Source organism: Oncorhynchus mykiss, chromosome 8 (genome assembly GCF_057628025.1).
Source record: "Oncorhynchus mykiss isolate SJ-2025 chromosome 8, ASM5762802v1, whole genome shotgun sequence".
Classification (NCBI taxonomy): Eukaryota; Metazoa; Chordata; class Actinopteri; order Salmoniformes; family Salmonidae; genus Oncorhynchus; species Oncorhynchus mykiss.
Window position 1 is genome coordinate 11,633,781 of NC_143029.1, and position 18,177 is coordinate 11,651,957.

Below are 18,177 nucleotides of genomic sequence, written 5' to 3' on the forward strand. Positions count from 1 at the left end.
ATCTACCACAAATATTTTATTCCCATTATTACTGTTGTGTATCATGAAGATGGCGCGCCATCTGGCGGCGAGACATGCGAATTTCGCGTATTTTCTTTGAGTGACGTTTTGTTTATATTTCCCCATGACAACTGATACTATCCTCTGTTTCCTTGGTCACCTCGGCCTAATTTAGACCAGTTATACTATAAATAATGTTTAAATAGCCTGATAGCTAAACCTTTATAGTTTCTGTTCAGTATTTGTGCATTATTTCTATGTTCAAAATACTTATTTGAACGTTTGAGTATTTACAAGCAATGTCGATCAACACGGGACATGGCTTGCCATTTTTGCCAGGAAACACCTTTCGGGATGTTACGGTAAGGTCCTTTAGTTTCTTTTTGAGCCAGGTCAAGTAAACCTGCAACAATGTATCTGACTTTTTAATGTATCACGTTGAAGGCTACGCTTGAATAGTTTGCTACAAAAGTTTCCGTCGGTGTTCGATTACAACAAAGTTATTATCCATCAGGCTCATGCTTTGGAATGTGGCTCAGGCAGTGTGAAATTACAAATGGCTATAGCATAAAAGTGCAATTTGTCCTATTTTGTCAACTAGTTAATCGAATTGTTAGCTATCTACATATGATTAAAGTTTTTTTTTATTAGCACCACTCTGAGTTACATTAGGCTACTTAACTGCAACGTGATACACATGAAACGAGCTACTGCAGAAATAAATTGCACAGGTTTTACACTGCAATTTGAATCACGTTCCAGTTAAGTAGCCTAATGTAACTCAGTCAAACAGAGTGAGGCTAATTTTTATCAAATTCAATCATATGTAGATAGCTAACAATTTTAGCTGTCTACCTCTGCTGCTAAGGTCAACATACCAAGCATATTATTTGACTCCTCTATTTTGACGAGCATTACGGTCAAAGTAAAAGGCCAAAAACTACATTTTTATAAAGGGTTTTGATTTCACTGCTTTTTCCGATGATTTACCTGTGAATTTCTGCTTATCCTCAATTCATAGAAACGGACTAGTTCTGGTCCAGGGCATATGGTGGATTCTTCAACTTTATTCTTACGTTAGTAGTGGAGGAGAAGTGCATTATGCCAATGAACAGACCTATTAATCTGACCTAGACAAAATTGATATTTTCCTGATTATCAATGCTGTACTGACCACATCCTTGATACCTCCCTTAACACTTAAAAAATATATACATATTTCTGTCTAGAAGTCAGCTCACCATCGTCCTCAAACCCTGTCCTATAAGAATGGCTATGCCCTGCCGCACCGGCCCAAGGTTGGCATCGGACAAGCCCCTCTCCTGTCCAGTGAGCTGACCCAGAGTGAGATCAACCAGTTTTCCAGTCAGACGTCTGCTCTCACCTATGGGACCCCCCACTACAGCCCAGCTCTGGACGTCATCCCTGCTCATGTCGCTTATGACAAGAAGGTAGGCTACAATAGTCTCAGGCTGGGGAACCATGAGATTCTATCATTATCTTCTGAAGTGTTTACAGAACAGTGTCCAGGCAGAGGAATACACTGATCTGTCCTCTCCCCTTGCTTTCTCCCTCTCATCCCTCTTCTCCCCTCTCTCCTCCTTTTCACTCTCTCCTCCCCTCCCCTCTCCCCTCACCCACTCCCATTTCCTCTCTTCCAGGTGCTGCGCTTCTATGGCTACTTCCAGCAGGAGGTGCTGCACTCGCCCCAGGAGGGTTACCGCGTGCGCCCTGTGGTCCTTTACTACTACCTGGAGGACGACAGCATGTGCATCATAGAACCGGTGGTGGAGAACTCTGGGATACCACAGGTAGGCAAAGAAGATCAGAGGAGATAATAATCTTAGCTTCCACTTAAAGTTTTTAAAATCTGTTCATATACACCCCCAGAAAGAATATGACACCTATAAAAAAAGATTCTGACAAGCGAGCACTTAGATATGGTAATTTTCAACTTTTTATCAATTCTTAGAATGTTTGGGAATTCCGTATACTAAGACATTTGTGAAAATTCTATAGCAATATAGAGTGGGAACAGCGGCCATATCTTTTATACTAATCAATAGACACTGCAGTAAATACAACCGAATAAAAACATTGTCCAGGACGAGACAGAAGCTGTTTTTCAGTCTCTCGGTCCCCGTTTTGATGCACCTGTACTGACCTCGCCTTTTGGATGATAGCAGGGTGAACAGGCAGTGGCTTGGGTGGTTGTTGTCCTTGATTATCTTTTTGGCTTTCCAATGACATCAGGTGGTGTAGGTGTCCTGGAGGGAAGGTAGTTTGCCCCCAGTAATGCGCTGTGCAGACCGCACCTCCCTGCGGTTGTGGGCAGTGCAGTTGCCGTACCAGGCAGTGATACAGCCCGACAGGATGCTCTCAATTGTGCATCTAGAAAAGTAAAAGTGGCCTTTATACAAACAAGTCATTTGCACACAGGCCTGCCATCATTCACTTTGTACTGGACTGTGTGTTTACAGGCAGATGGACCTACCATCATTCACTTTGTACTGGACTGTGTGTTTACAGGCAGATGGACCTACCATCATTCACTTTGAACTGGACTGTGTGTTTACAGGCAGATGGGCCTGCCATCATTCACTTTGTACTGGACTTTGTGTTTACAGGCAGATGGGCCTGCCATCATTCACTTTGTACTGGACTGTGTGTTTACAGGCAGATGGGCCTGCCATCATTCACTTTGAACTGGACTGTGTGTTTACAGGCAGATGGGCCTGCCATCATTCACTTTGAACTGGACTGTGTGTTTACAGGCAGATGGGCGTGCCATCATTCACTTTGTACTGGACTGTGTGTTTACAGGCAGATGGGCCTGCCATCATTCACTTTGTACTGGACTGTGTGTTTACAGGCAGATGGGCCTGCCATCATTCACTTTGAACTGGACTGTGTGTTTACAGGCAGATGGGCCTGCCATCATTCACTTTGTACTGGACTGTGTGTTTACAGGCAGATGGGCCTGCCATCATTCACTTTGAACTGGACTGTGTGTTTACAGGCAGATGGACCTGCCATCATTCACTTTGAACTGGACTGTGTGTTTACAGGCAGATGGGCCTGCAATCATTCACTTTGAACTGGACTGTGTGTTTACAGGCAGATGGGCCTGCCATCATTCACTTTGAACTGGACTGTGTGTTTACAGGCAGATAGACATGCCATCATTCACTTTGAACTGGACTGTGTGTTTACAGGCAGATGGACCTGCCATCATTCACTTTGTACTGGACTGTGTGTTTACAGGCAGATGGGCCTGCCATCATTCACTTTGAACTGGACTGTGTGTTTACAGGCAGATGGACCTGCCATCATTCACTTTGAACTGGACTGTGTGTTTACAGGCAGATGGACCTGCCATCATTCACTTTGTACTGGACTGTGTGTTTACAGGCAGATGGACCTGCCATCATTCACTTTGAACTGGACTGTGTGTTTACAGGCAGATGGGCCTGCCATCATTCACTTTGAACTGGACTGTGTGTTTACAGGCAGATGGACCTGCCATCATTCACTTTGAACTGGACTGTGTGTTTACAGGCAGATGGACCTGCCATCATTCACTTTGAACTGGACTGTGTGTTTACAGGCAGATGGACCTGCCATCATTCACTTTGAACTGGACTGTGTGTTTACAGGCAGATGGGCCTGCCATCATTCACTTTGAACTGGACTGTGTGTTTACAGGCAGATGGACCTGCCATCATTCACTTTGAACTGGACTGTGTGTTTACAGGCAGATGGGTCTGCCATCATTCATTTGGAACTGGACTGTGTGTTTACAGGCAGATGGGTCTGCCATCATTCATTTGGAACTGGACTGTGTGTTTGTTTACAGGTAGATGCAACAGCACAACTTTAGATCATTAGAATGCATTCGCCAAAAGCCACAAAATACACCTGAATAGATTTCTGCAAATATGTAAACATCATGGGAGACCTCTTACATTTGGGAACTTTACAGTCCTATTGTTCAAACAACCATGAAAAGGTTGGCTCTCTCTCCCTCAGTTATGCACCTCAACAACAACAAGGTCAACAACTAATGCTAGCCAGAGAAAGATGAGCTAACATCTGACGGACGAACATTAGATAAACCTTCTCAAACTGTTTCAGTTAATTCGCCATCAAAATTGCACTGATAAACGATGGGGAATTGTAGTCTACTCGTCCTTCTGCAGCTTGCCTGCCAACAATGCACACTTGTCCCAACCAAGCACCTAAAGATAACTGGCTAAAGTTGGCTAGCTTGCTAGCTAGCTACTTCCAGACACAAATGAGAGAACGCCTCACTCTAACCATATTACTTGCCCTAGCAGAGCTGGTTAGGCTGTTTACATGTTATCTAGAGCTTTGTGACTATTACTTTCTTTGCCTGCGTTTACTGACACTGGTCATATTCAGCAGGTGTTGCGCGTTCGTAAAATTATCAGTTATTCTGTGCTCTGTCACACAGATGAGAGAGCTCTGAAATCGTAGATAGAAAGATAGAGCGCCAGATTGAATTTGCGAACACAAGAGATATGCGAACTGGACAAGTTCTTGCTAGCTAACCAAATGACTCATACATCTCTAGCTGTGTATAGCCACCAAAGAATGATATGTAGGGAAAGTCAACCACTCACCCACTCTTCCAATGATATGACATGACATCCTCCTAGCAGCTATTTAGCTAGATATCTAGCTAATGTTAGGCTCTGTGTGTTTAGCTTGTTGTTATTAATAGATGTGCTAGCCTATTAGCCATGTGATGACTGACTTGTGATCATTGCCCTTGATTGTTTTGACATTCCCAGCCTTAGTTACATTCGTCCGTTTTTGTGGAAAATACTGAAACAGTGAATCCCAAATGGAGGAGGCAAACAATGTATCAGGCCAGCTGGGATTTACAACCTGATAGCAATATGTTTTGGACTACCAAGAAATGTATTGGTGAATTATATGAATCAGGCATTGAACTGCATCCATCTATTCTGCCAAAAATAACTTAGTGTACGTCATGGAACGTTGAGTCAAATAGAACCTATTTTTAAAACCTCTTATAAAGTTGCTTTTGTAGCAAAAACTAGGAATTTGATATTTTTGACTGATATTATTGTTTAATATCTGCAACGTGGTTAAAACGCTGTAAGTTCCACTTTAAGTTTAATTTGATCTTAGGGCGACATTTTCCTCTAGTAAAGACAGCTGCTCTGTGAACTAACACACTGCAACATTCTAAATAATGATTTTAGAAGATGGTTGGGGTTTTTCTTCTAGGACAAAATTGATAGGAGATATGATTGAGGTCTATTTTTGATGTGTGAATCCTTTCTTCCTCGACCCGCAGGGCAAGCTGATCAAGCGCCAGAGGCTGCCCAAGAACGACCGCGGCGACCACTACCACTGGAAAGATCTCAACGTGGGCATGGACCTGGTAGTGTATGGCACCGTCTACCGCGTCACACACTGTGACAGCTACACACAGGTAAATAGATACGATACACACTCACACATCACATCCATTATCTATCACACACTGTGACAGCTACACACAGGTAAATAGATACGATACACACTCACACATCACACCCATTATCTATCACACACTAGGATACCAACACATACAGTACCAGTCAAAAGTTTGGACACACCTACTCATTCAAGGGTTTCTCTTTATTTTGACTATTTTCTACATTGTAGAATAATAGTGAAGATATCAAAACTATGAGATAACACCCATGGAATCATGTAGTAACCAAATAAGTGTTAAACAAATCTAAATATATTTAATATTTCAGATTCTTCAAAGTAGCCACCCTTTTCGTTGATGACAGATTCAAATCAAAGTTGTAAGGCTCACAGTGAAATGTTTACTTACAGGCTCTAACCAATAGTGCAAAAAGGGTATTAGGTGGACAATAGGTAAGTAAAGAAATAAAAACAACAGTAAAAAGACAGTGAAAAATAACAGTAGCAAGGCTATATACAGTAGTGAGGCTATATACAGGCACCGGTTAGCTTTGCACACTCTTGGCATTCTCTCAACCAGCTTCACGAGGTAGTCACCTGGAAGGAATTTCAATTAACAGGTGTGCCTTGTTAAAAGTTCATTTGTGGAATTTCTTTCCTTTTTATTGCATTTGAACCAATCAGCTGTGTTGTGACAAGGGGGTGGTATACTGAAGAAAGCCCTATTTGGGAAAAGACCAAGTCCATACTATGGCAAGAACAGCTCAAATAAGCAAAGAGAAATGGCAGGCCATCATTACTTAAAGACATGAATGTCAGTCAATCTGGAAACATTTCAAGGACTCTGAAAGTTTCTTCAAGTGCAGTCGCAAAAACCATCAAGCGCTAGGATGAAACTGGCTCTCATGAGGACCACCACAGGAAAGGAAGACCCAGAGTTACCTCTGCTGCAGAGGATACGTTCATTAGAGTTAACTGCACCTCAGATTGTAGCCCAAATAAATGCTTCACAGAGTTCAAGTAACAGACACATCTCAACAACTGTTCAGAGGGGACAGTGTAAATCAGTCCTCAGTGGTTGAATTGCTGCAAAGAAACCACTACTAAAGGACACCAATAAGAAGGAAAGACTTGCTGGGCCAAGAAACATGAGCAATGGACAATAGACCGGTGGAAATCTGCCCTTTGGTTCCAACCGCCGTGTCTTTGTGAGATGCAGAGTAGGTGAACGGATGATCTCTGCATGTGTGGTTCCCACCGTGAAGAATGGAGGAGGTGTGATGGTGTGCGGGTGCTTTGCTGGTGACACTGTCAGTGATTTATTTAGAATTCAAGGCACACTTAACCAACATGGCTACCACAGCATTCTACAGCGATACGCCATCCCATCTGGTTTGCGCTTAGTGGGACTATCATTTGTTTTTCAATAGGACATTGACCCAACACACCTCCAGGCTGTGTAAGGGCTATTTGACCAAGAAGGAGAGTGATGGAGTGCTGCATCAGATGACCTGGCCTCCACAATCAACCGACCTAAACCAAATTGAGATTGTTTGGGAGTTGGACCACAGAGTGAAGGAAAAGCAGCCAACAAGTGCTCAGCATATGTACTGTAGGGAACTCATTCAAGACTGTTGGAAAAGCATTCCAGGTGAAGCTGGTTGAGAGAATGCCAAGAGTGTGCAAAGCTGTCATCAAGGCAAAGAGTGGCTACTTTGAAGAATCTCAAACATAAAATACATTTTGATTTGTTTAACACTTTTTTGGTTACTACAGGATTCTGTATGTGTTATTTCATAGTTTTTATGTCTTCACTATCATTCTACAATGTAGAAAATAGTACAAATAAAGAAAAGTCCTTGAATGAGTAGGTGTGTCCAAACTTTTGATTGGTTCTGTAGGTAAACACAAACACAAAGTGACACATACACACTGGAAAAACACATCTCACTCGATGTGACAAATAGTCAGTTAGACACACACACATCACACACACAGACTTGTTTTCCTCACTGTGTTGTCAAAAGCACTTTCCCTTTTTTTTACTTTTCACGTTCTATGTTGAATACTTCCAGCTCCATGGTATGTTTATTATCTGTATCTATGCAATAGTAGATACTCTGTACTGTGTCTCATGTGGTCAGGACTTCATGGAGAGCGAGGGTCTGGTTTTGAACGACCCTGAGCCGACCCCGGTCGACCCGTACATTCAGCGGCGCACCCAGGCTGGACGCTCCTACATCACCCCATCTGTCTTCGACCGCCTCCATCAGTTCCTCACCATGGACCGCAAGGTGAGCGGGCTGTACTTAGTTGCCCTGACTCCTACATGCCTCCCATATGGATATTATCTATTGGTCGATATGAGGCACGATGTCATTGTCTGACATTCGTCTCCTATGTCAGCCTTGCATTCAATGCTCCCATGCACTTCATCAAATCTTTTGCTGAATGTGTTTGATCTCCAGCATTGGCATTACATTGATACACAGTGACCTCTAAAAGTCTTGGGACAGTGACAAATGTTTCATTGTGTTGGCTCTGTACTCCAGCACTGGATTGGAAATTATACATCGACTATGAGGTTAAAGTACAGACTGTCAGCTTTAATTTGAGGGTATTTTGATCTGTCTATTGGGTACAAAATTAGCTGAAACACAACCTAAACAAATAGCAAATCCATCCAATAAGTTTGTAGAGTCACAAGCTCTATGTAGTCATTGTGTACTAGGAATATGGGACCAAATACGAAACTTTGACTACTTTAATACACAGTAGTGAATTTGTCCCAAAACTTTTGGTCCAGTAAAATGGGGGACTATGTACAAAAAGTACTGTAATTTCTAAAAGTTTATCTGATATACCCTCCAATTAAAGCTGACAGTCTACACTTCAACCTCATAGTCATTGTATCATTTCAAAACAACAACAAATGGGTCACTGTCCCAATACCTTTTGGAGCTCACTGAAAGTATAATGTTCCTATAGAATAGTCATGTACCATTTTACCACGATTTGTATTCAAATCAGTCTAAGCAAAGGACTCAAAGGATTTAGTATGGGTTTAAACACACGTAACTATTTATATGGCTAAACATGACCTCAGCAGGATCTTATTCTCTCTATAACCTTTGACCTCTGGCCATCTGTATCAATAGGTGCTGCGTTTCTTTGCGCTGTGGGACCACACTGACTCTCTGTACGGGGAGGCCAGGCCTGTGACAATCCAGTACTATCTGGTGGATGACTCAGTGGAGATCCGAGAGGTCCATGAGCCCAACAGTGGCCGGGACCCCTTTCCTGTGCTGCTACGCAGACAGAGGCTGCCCAAGAACATCAAACCAGCCTGCAGTAAGTCTCTCAGTTATTTTAGCTATTGGCACTAGTTTCTCTGTGTAGTGATCTAACTGGGTTAATGCTGGGAGAGCCCAACAGTGGCTGGGACCCCTTCCCTTGCAGCCTACGAACATCAAAACAGGTAAGGCCTGTTCTCTGCAAGCATTTTTCTAGTGAAAGAAAAGCAGCCAACAAGTGCTCAGCATATGTGGAAACTCCTTCAAGACGGTTGGAAAAGCATTCCTCATGAAGCTGGTTGAGAGAATGCTACAAGTGTGCAAAGCTGTCATCAAGGCAGAAGAATATAAAATGTATTTTGATTTCTTTAACACTTTTTTGGCTACTACATGATTCCATATGTGTAATTTCATAGTTTTGATGTCTTCACTATTATTCTACAATGTAGAAAATAGTATAAAGAAAGAAAAACCCTTGAATGAGTTGGTGTGTCCAAACTTTTGACTGGTACTATCATATATATATATATATATATATATATATATATATGATTTTTTATGGAATATCTACATAGGCGTACAGAGGCCCATTATCAGAAACCATCACTCCTGTGTTCCAATGGTACTTTGCGTTAGCTAATCCAAGTTTATACTTTTAATGACTATACAACAGTCTCCAAATCCTCCTAATGACTATACAACAGTCTCCATGTCCTCCTAATGACTATACAACAGTCTCCATGTCCTCCTAATGACTATACAACAGTCTCCATGTCCTCCTAATGACTATACAACAGTCTCCATGTCCTCCTAATGACTATACAACAGTCTCCATGTCCTCCCAATGACTATACAACTGTCTCCATGTGTTTAATTACTATACAACAGTCTCCATGTGTTTATTGACTATACAACAGTCTCCATGTCCTCCTAAGGACTATACAACAGTCTCCATGTCCTCCTAATGACTATACAACAGTCTCCATGTGTTTATTGACTATATAACAGTCTCAATGTCCTCCTAATGACTATACAACAGTATCCATATGTTTAATGATGATACAACAGTCTCCATGTCCCCCTAATGACTATACAACAGTCTCCATGTCCTCCTAATGACTATACAACAGTCTCCATGTCCTCCTAATGACTATACAACAGTCTCCATGTGTTTATTGACTATACAACAGTCTCCATGTCCTCCTAATGACTATACAACAGTCTCCATGTCCTCCTAATGACTATACAACAGTCTCCATGTCCTCCTAATGACTATACAACAGTCCCCATGTCCTTCCTCCCCTCTCCAGAGCCCTTCCCTAGCTGTGTACTGGAGGTGTCCCCCAAGGAGGTCCTCCTATTGACTATACAACAGTCTCCATGTCCTCCTAATGACTATACAACAGTATCCATATGTTTAATGATGATACAACAGTCTCCATGTCCCCCTAATGACTATACAACAGTCTCCATGTCCTCCTAATGACTATACAACAGTCTCCATGTCCTCCTAATGACTATACAACAGTCTCCATGTCCTCCTAATGACTATACAACAGTCTCCATGTCCTCCTAATGACTATACAACAGTCTCAATGTCCTCCTATTGACTATACAACAGTCTCCATGTCCTCCTAATGACTATACAACAGTATCCATGTCCTCCTAATGACTATACAACAGTCTCCATGTCCTCCTAATGACTATACAACAGTCTCCATGTCCTCCTAATGACTATACAACAGTCCCCATGTCCTTCCTCCTCTCTCCAGAGCCCTTCCCTAGCTGTGTACTGGAGGTGTCCCCCCAGGAGGTCCTCCTATTGACTATACAACAGTCTCCATGTCCTCCTAATGACTATACAACAGTATCCATATGTTTAATGATGATACAACAGTCTCCATGTCCTCCTAATGACTATACAACAGTCTCCATGTCCTCCTAATGACTATACAACAGTCTCCATGTCCTCCTAATGACTATACAACAGTCTCCATGTCCTCCTAATGACTATACAACAGTCTCCATGTCCTCCTAATGACTATACAACAGTCTCCATGTCCTCCTAATGACTATACAACAGTCTCCATGTCCTCCTAATGACTATACAACAGTCTCCATGTCCTCCCAATGACTATACAACTGTCTCCATGTGTTTAATTACTATACAACAGTCTCCATGTGTTTATTGACTATACAACAGTCTCCATGTCCTCCTAAGGACTATACAACAGTCTCCATGTCCTCCTAATGACTATACAACAGTCTCCATGTGTTTATTGACTATATAACAGTCTCAATGTCCTCCTAATGACTATACAACAGTATCCATATGTTTAATGATGATACAACAGTCTCCATGTCCCCCTAATGACTATACAACAGTCTCCATGTCCTCCTAATGACTATACAACAGTCTCCATGTCCTCCTAATGACTATACAACAGTCTCCATGTGTTTATTGACTATACAACAGTCTCCATGTCCTCCTAATGACTATACAACAGTCTCCATGTCCTCCTAATGACTATACAACAGTCTCCATGTCCTCCTAATGACTATACAACAGTCCCCATGTCCTTCCTCCCCTCTCCAGAGCCCTTCCCTAGCTGTGTACTGGAGGTGTCCCCCAAGGAGGTCCTCCTATTGACTATACAACAGTCTCCATGTCCTCCTAATGACTATACAACAGTATCCATATGTTTAATGATGATACAACAGTCTCCATGTCCCCCTAATGACTATACAACAGTCTCCATGTCCTCCTAATGACTATACAACAGTCTCCATGTCCTCCTAATGACTATACAACAGTCTCCATGTCCTCCTAATGACTATACAACAGTCTCAATGTCCTCCTATTGACTATACAACAGTCTCCATGTCCTCCTAATGACTATACAACAGTATCCATGTCCTCCTAATGACTATACAACAGTCTCCATGTCCTCCTAATGACTATACAACAGTCTCCATGTCCTCCTAATGACTATACAACAGTCCCCATGTCCTTCCTCCCCTCTCCAGAGCCCTTCCCTAGCTGTGTACTGGAGGTGTCCCCCCAGGAGGTCCTCCTATTGACTATACAACAGTCTCCATGTCCTCCTAATGACTATACAACAGTATCCATATGTTTAATGATGATACAACAGTCTCCATGTCCTCCTAATGACTATACAACAGTCTCCATGTCCTCCTAATGACTATACAACAGTCTCCATGTCCTCCTAATGACTATACAACAGTCTCCATGTCCTCCTAATGACTATACAACAGTCTCCATGTCCTCCTAATGACTATACAACAGTCCCCATGTCCTTCCTCCCCTCTCCAGAGCCCTTCCCTAGCTGTGTACTGGAGGTGTCCCCCCAGGAGGTGCACCAGTACTACTCGCCCAAGGACTTCCAGGTGGGCGAGACCCTGCAGCTGATGGGCCGGCGCTTCCTGCTCTACGACTGTGACGAGTTCACCAAGACCTACTACCAGAAGAACCACCCCGACCTGGAGCTCAAACCCAAACCTGTGGTTAAGAAGACCACAGAGCTGCATGACAGGCATGAGGTGAAAGGACTGGATTGGTGGAGTTAGGGAGTGTTGGTTGGTGGAAGGGTTGGTGTTTTTTTCTGCCCATGCTTACTTCTACACCAATGTGGGTGGTTCTATCTGTTCGTCAGTCCGTCAGTCCCAGTTGTACGAGAGGTTGCCTGTTTCTGTGTCACATACATCCCCTCACCTCTCCTATATTCCCTCTACAGGTTCCTCCCTACAATGGTTTTGGTTCACTGGAGGACTCCCTTCAGAATTGCCTGTCTCTGATCCCTGAGCCCCCTAAGAAGGATCTGATGAAGATGCTGGAGAATGACCACAAAGTTCTGCGCTACGCTGCCAGGATGGTGAGTGGCTGGAGGGGGGTTAGGAGAAAGAGGTCTACCTGGGGCTCTGGGAAGCTGGTTGCTGTAATACCCTTTTCACACTACTCAGACTGGTATTAGTATCACTGGTCAAGACGTTGAAACTGAACCCCAGTAGGCCATGACATCCCCTGAGAAACATGTTTACATGCTAGTTCTGACATCTCACAGTCACCCTTTGAGTGTAACCAATCAGCATCTTAATTTTCTTCCATCCCGTCTCGCTCTATCACAGGACTCCCAGAATCCCCAGGACGAGGGCCGCCTCTTCATCTTCTCCTACTTCCTGTCCAGTGATATGATCAGCATCTTCGAGAAGTCCACGCGCAACTCCGGCATCATCAGCGGCCAGTTCCTGGAAAAGACACGCATCCCCAAGCCGGGCTGCACCGTGGACAAGCCTGAGTTCTATGGCCCGGCCGACTTTGCCATCGGAGACACCGTGGAGGGTAGGCTTCCTAGTGTTGTTCTGTTCACAGAGATGTTTTAGCTTGGAGGAGATGTAGTGTAGCTCCTATAAAGTTTAGTCTATTCCCAGATCTGTTTGTGCTGTCTTGCCAACTCCTATAGTCATTGATGTGGCAGATCTGAGACCAGGTTTAATTCTAGCCTCATTGACATTTCAGTCTATTTGGATCAGAACATTCTTCCAACCAAAAACACATGTATTTAACTGGTGAAGAGCAGTGATATTGTTCTATAGACCCTGTTGCCTCAGTGCATGAGTGTCTCAGGTCCGAATTTCACATTTAATACAACCATCCAACTCTTATGGTCCCTTTTCCCTCCTACCCTCCCTCAGTTTTCAGACACCGCTTTGTACTGACCGATGCTGACCCCTACGTGCTGAATTACCTGGAGTCCATCTCGGATCAACTCCCCTCTCGCACCCTGAACTCCCTGAGACAGAGGCTGGGCGTGGCTGACCAGGAGGTGGACCCACACACCGACCCGCAGTCAGGTAAGGACATAAGTGTCCACAGTTGTTGCCATGGTGACACACAAAGGGCTCTATTCAACAGCGCAGTTTAAATTTAAAGGCAATGTTCCCGCATTAGAGGAGACTGCATTCATAGTAAACGCTGAATACACTATATGACCAAAAGTATGTGGACACCTGCTTGTCGAACATCTCATTCCAAAATCATGGCTATTAATATGTAGTTGGTCCCCCCTTTGCTGCTATAACAGTCTCCACTCCCCTGGGAAGGCTTTACACTAGATGTTGGAACATTGAGCCACAAGAGCATTAGTGAGGTCGGGCGATTAGGCCTGGCTCGCAGTCGGCGTTCCAATTCATCCCAAAGGTGTTCGATGGTGTTGAGGTCAGGTTCTTCCACACCGATCTCGACAAACCACTGGTAGTGAGTGTTGCAACCGAGGAAAGACGATTTTTACGAGCTACGCACTTCAGGACTCAGCGGACCCGTTTCTGTGAGCTCGTGTTGCTCCTAGGCGTCTCCACTTCCCAATAACAGCACTTCCAGCTGACTGGGGCAGCTCTAGCGGGGCAGAAATTTGACCAACTGACTGAAACACTGATCTCTTCAGTAAGGCCATTCTACTCTACCAGATTGCATGGCTTTGTGCTAGATTTTATACACCTGTCAGCAACGGGTGTGGCTGAAATAGCGGAATCTACTAATTTGAATGGGTGTCCACATACTTTTGTGTATATATAGTGTACAGTATAAACCATCCCCCCTCTAACAGTATACTCAGTCCTCTCCTCCCTTCTTTCCTCAGAGGACATTGAAAGAGTGGAAGCCTCTTCTTGATGAGAGGAAGTGTTACTCCCCTACAAGAACCTCTTCCCTCCCAACCACCTCAGATTATGAAACCCAAGCCTAGGCACACCCTTGCGCTATGTTTCTCATGATAAATAAATGTGATTCTGAAAACACTGGACCTCATGCCTGTCTCTGTAAGTGGGCTGACACCTACTGGACAGAATTAAACATTTCATTCTGCCCTCTACGGGTCACCAACAGAACAATGTTTAAGGTTAAATCTATACAGATTGAGACACAATGGATGACCTTGTAATAAAGAATACCTCTTCAACACTTCATTAGGCTGTGTTCTTCTCTCAGTCCTCTGTGGTGGCTAGACCATCTATCTGTCCACGCCACTGTAGTGGAGACAAGTCAGAGTGCTGGCTTTAAGGCTAAAAAGCCCCAATTAGTTGTAATTACACACAGAGAACACTTAACTGTTTGGATATGTTAGTATATCAACAGGAGATTGTTGACATTAAAACACTTGCATAGCAGGTGTGATATTTGTATTTATTATGGATCCCCATTAGTTCCTGCCAAAGCAGCAGCTACTCTTCCTGTGGTTTATTATGGATCCCCATTAGTTCCTGCCAAAGCAGCAGCTACTCTTCCTGGGGTTTATTATGGATCCCCATTAGTTCCTGCCAAAGCAGCAGCTACTCTTCCTGGGGTTTATTATGGATCCCCATTAGGTCCTGCCAAAGCAGCAGCTACTCTTCCTGGGGTTTATTATGGATCCCCATTAGTTCCTGCCAAAGCAGCAGCTACTCTTCCTGGGGTTTATTATGGATCCCCATTAGTTCCTGCCAAAGCAGCAGCTACTCTTCCTGGGGTTTATTATGGATCCCCATTAGTTCCTGCCAAAGCAGCAGCTACTCTTCCTGGGGTTTATTATGGATCCCCATTAGTTCCTGCCAAAGCAGCAGCTACTCTTCCTGGGGAGTATTATGGATCCCCATTAGTTCCTGCCAAAGCAGCAGCTACTCTTCCTGGGGTTTATTATGGATCCCCATTAGTTCCTGCCAAAGCAGCAGCTACTCTTCCTGGGGTGTATTATGGATCCCCATTAGGTCCTGCCAAAGCAGCAGCTACTCTTCCTGGGGTTTATTATGGATCCCCATTAGTTCCTGCCAAAGCAGCAGCTACTCTTCCTGGGGTTTATTATGGATCCTCATTAGTTCCTGGTAAGGCAGCAGCTACTCTTCCTGGGGTTTATTATGGATCCTCATTAGTTCCTGCCAAAGCAGCAGCTACTCTTCCTGGGGTTTATTATGGATCCCCATTAGTTCCTGCCAAAGCAGCAGCTACTCTTCCTGGGGTGTATTATGGATCCCCATTAGTTCCTGCCGAAGCAGCAGCTACTCTTCCTGGGGTTTATTATGGATCCCCATTAGTTCCTGCCGAAGCAGCAGCTACTCTTCCTGGGGTTTATTATGGATCCCCATTAGTTCCTACCGAAGCAGCAGCTACTCTTCCTGGGGTTTATTATGGATCCCCATTAGTTCCTACCGAAGCAGCAGCTACTCTTCCTGGGGTTTATTATGGATCCCCATTAGTTCCTGCCAAAGCAGCAGCTACTCTTCCTGGGGTTTATTATGGATCCCCATTAGTTCCTGCCAAAGCAGCAGCTACTCTTCCTGGGGTTTATTATGGATCCCCATTAGTTCCTGCCAAAGCAGCAGCTACTCTTCCTGGGGTTTATTATGGATCCCCATTAGTTCCTGCCAAAGCAGCAGCTACTCTTCCTGGGGCTTATTATGGATCCCCATTAGTTCCTGCCAAAGCAGCAGCTACTCTTCCTGGGGTTTATTATGGATCCTCATTAGTTCCTGACAAAGCAGCAGCTACTCTTCCTGGGGTTTATTATGGATCCCCATTAGTTCCTGCCAAAGCAGCAGCTACTCTTCCTGGGGTTTATTATGGATCCCCATTAGTTCCTGCCAAAGCAGCAGCTACTCTTCCTGGGGTTTATTATGGATCCCCATTAGTTCCTGCCAAAGCAGCAGCTACTCTTCCGGGGGTTTATTATGGATCCCCATTAGTTCCTGCCAAAGCAGCAGCTACTCTTCCTGGGGTTTATTATGGATCCTCATTAGTTCCTGCCAAAGCAGCAGCTACTCTTCCTGGGGTTTATTATGGATCCTCATTGGTTCCTGCCAAAGCAGCAGCTACTCTTCCTGGGGTTTATTATGGATCCCCATTAGTTCCTGCCAAAGCAGCAGCTACTCTTCCTGGGGTTTATTATGGATCCCCATTAGTTCCTACCAAAGCAGCAGCTACTCTTCCTGGGGTTTATTATGGATCCCCATTAGTTCCTGCCAAAGCAGCAGCTACTCTTCCTGGGGTTTATTATGGATCCCCATTAGTTCCTGCCAAAGTAGCAGCTACTCTTCCTGGGGTTTATTATGGATCCCCATTAGTTCCTGCCAAAGCAGCAGCTACTCTTCCTGGGGTTTATTATGGATCCCCATTAGTTCCTGCCAAAGCAGCAGCTACTCTTCCTGGGGTTTATTATGGATCCCCATTAGTTCCTGCCAAAGCAGCACCTACTCTTCCTGGGGTTTATTATGGATCCCCATTAGTTCCTGCCAAAGCAGCAGCTACTCTTCCTGGGGTTTATTATGGATCCCCATTAGTTCATGCCAAAGCAGCAGCTACTCTTCCGGGGTTTATTATGGATCCCCATTAGTTCCTGCCAAAGCAGCAGCTACTCTTCCTGGGGTTTATTATGGATCCTCATTAGTTCCTGCCAAAGCAGCAGCTACTCTTCCTGGGGTTTATTATGGATCCCCATTAGTTCCTGCCAAAGCAGCAGCTACTCTTCCTGGGGTTTATTATGGATCCCCATTAGTTCCTGCCAAAGCAGCAGCTACTCTTCCTGGGGTTTATTATGGATCCCCATTAGTTCCTGTCAAGGCAGCAGCTACTCTTCCTGAAGTCAAGCAAAATTAAGGCAGTTCATACCCTTTTAAAAACATTACAATGCGTGCCCTCAGGCCCCTACTCCACCACATCTACAGTACTAAATCCATGTGTGTGTATAGTTCGTATGTTATTGTGTGTGTGCCTATGTTTCTGTTGCTTCAGTCCCTGATGTTCCATAAGGTGTTTTTTTAAATCAAATGTTAATGCTTGCATCAGTTAGATGTGGAATAGAGTTCCATGTAGTACCGTGCGCCGTCTATAGTCTAGTCGGGAATTGGGGACTGTGAAGAGACTTCTTTTGGCATTTCTTGTGGAGTATGCATGGGTGTCTGAGCTGTGTGCCAGTTCTTTAGACAGACAGCTCGGTGCATGGAGAGATTTACATTAATATCAACTCTCTGTGTACATGCAAGGACCAGCATTGCTGACCTGTTCTGAGCCAATTGCAATTTGTCCTTTTTTGTGCCACCTGTCCAGGGGGTGTACATCAATCTGCCTCACTCTACAGACATAGATTTGTGAGCCAGGGCCTACGTACAGCCTATAGGGAAAGAGGCTGGCTGGCATGTAAGACTACAAAGACCCAAATCCATGCGTCCTCAATTCAAGTCAAAGTGCAGTGGAAGGGAGCATCCAAGGTCCCTCTCTCCAATGAGCTATGACAGGAATCAAGAAGGGAGGAAGTAGGGAATTGACAGCTAGTAACATTCAGACACAGCCCCTTTGGGCCTGCAATACTTCCTACATTGTGGCTATGGTCATTAGAGTAAAATGACTTGGAAACACTCCGTACGTTTTAAC

General features: G+C 44.1%; 1 protein-coding gene across 4 annotated transcripts; it reads left to right on the forward strand.

Annotated features, from left to right (window-relative positions):
- The first annotated feature begins 81 nt into the window (after nt 1-81).
- On the forward strand, nt 82-14,742 carry efhc1 (EF-hand domain containing 1). Of its 4 annotated transcripts, none has more exons than XM_021611499.3 (11): nt 82-362; nt 1,230-1,451; nt 1,662-1,811; nt 5,348-5,485; nt 7,614-7,763; nt 8,628-8,820; nt 12,097-12,323; nt 12,518-12,655; nt 12,909-13,122; nt 13,476-13,634; nt 14,420-14,742. In XM_021611499.3, the coding sequence occupies exons 1-11, from the start codon at nt 300-302 to the stop codon at nt 14,449-14,451; spliced, it is 1,686 nt and encodes a 561-aa protein (XP_021467174.3). In that variant the 5' UTR covers nt 82-299; the 3' UTR covers nt 14,452-14,742. The 4 variants fall into 4 exon arrangements, with proteins under 4 accessions (XP_021467174.3, XP_021467175.3, XP_090098690.1 ...); XM_021611500.3 differs by having other exon boundaries at nt 102-362; nt 1,233-1,451; XM_090242564.1 differs by having other exon boundaries at nt 125-362; nt 5,348-5,555.
- Nucleotides 14,743-18,177: the final 3,435 nt, after the last annotated feature.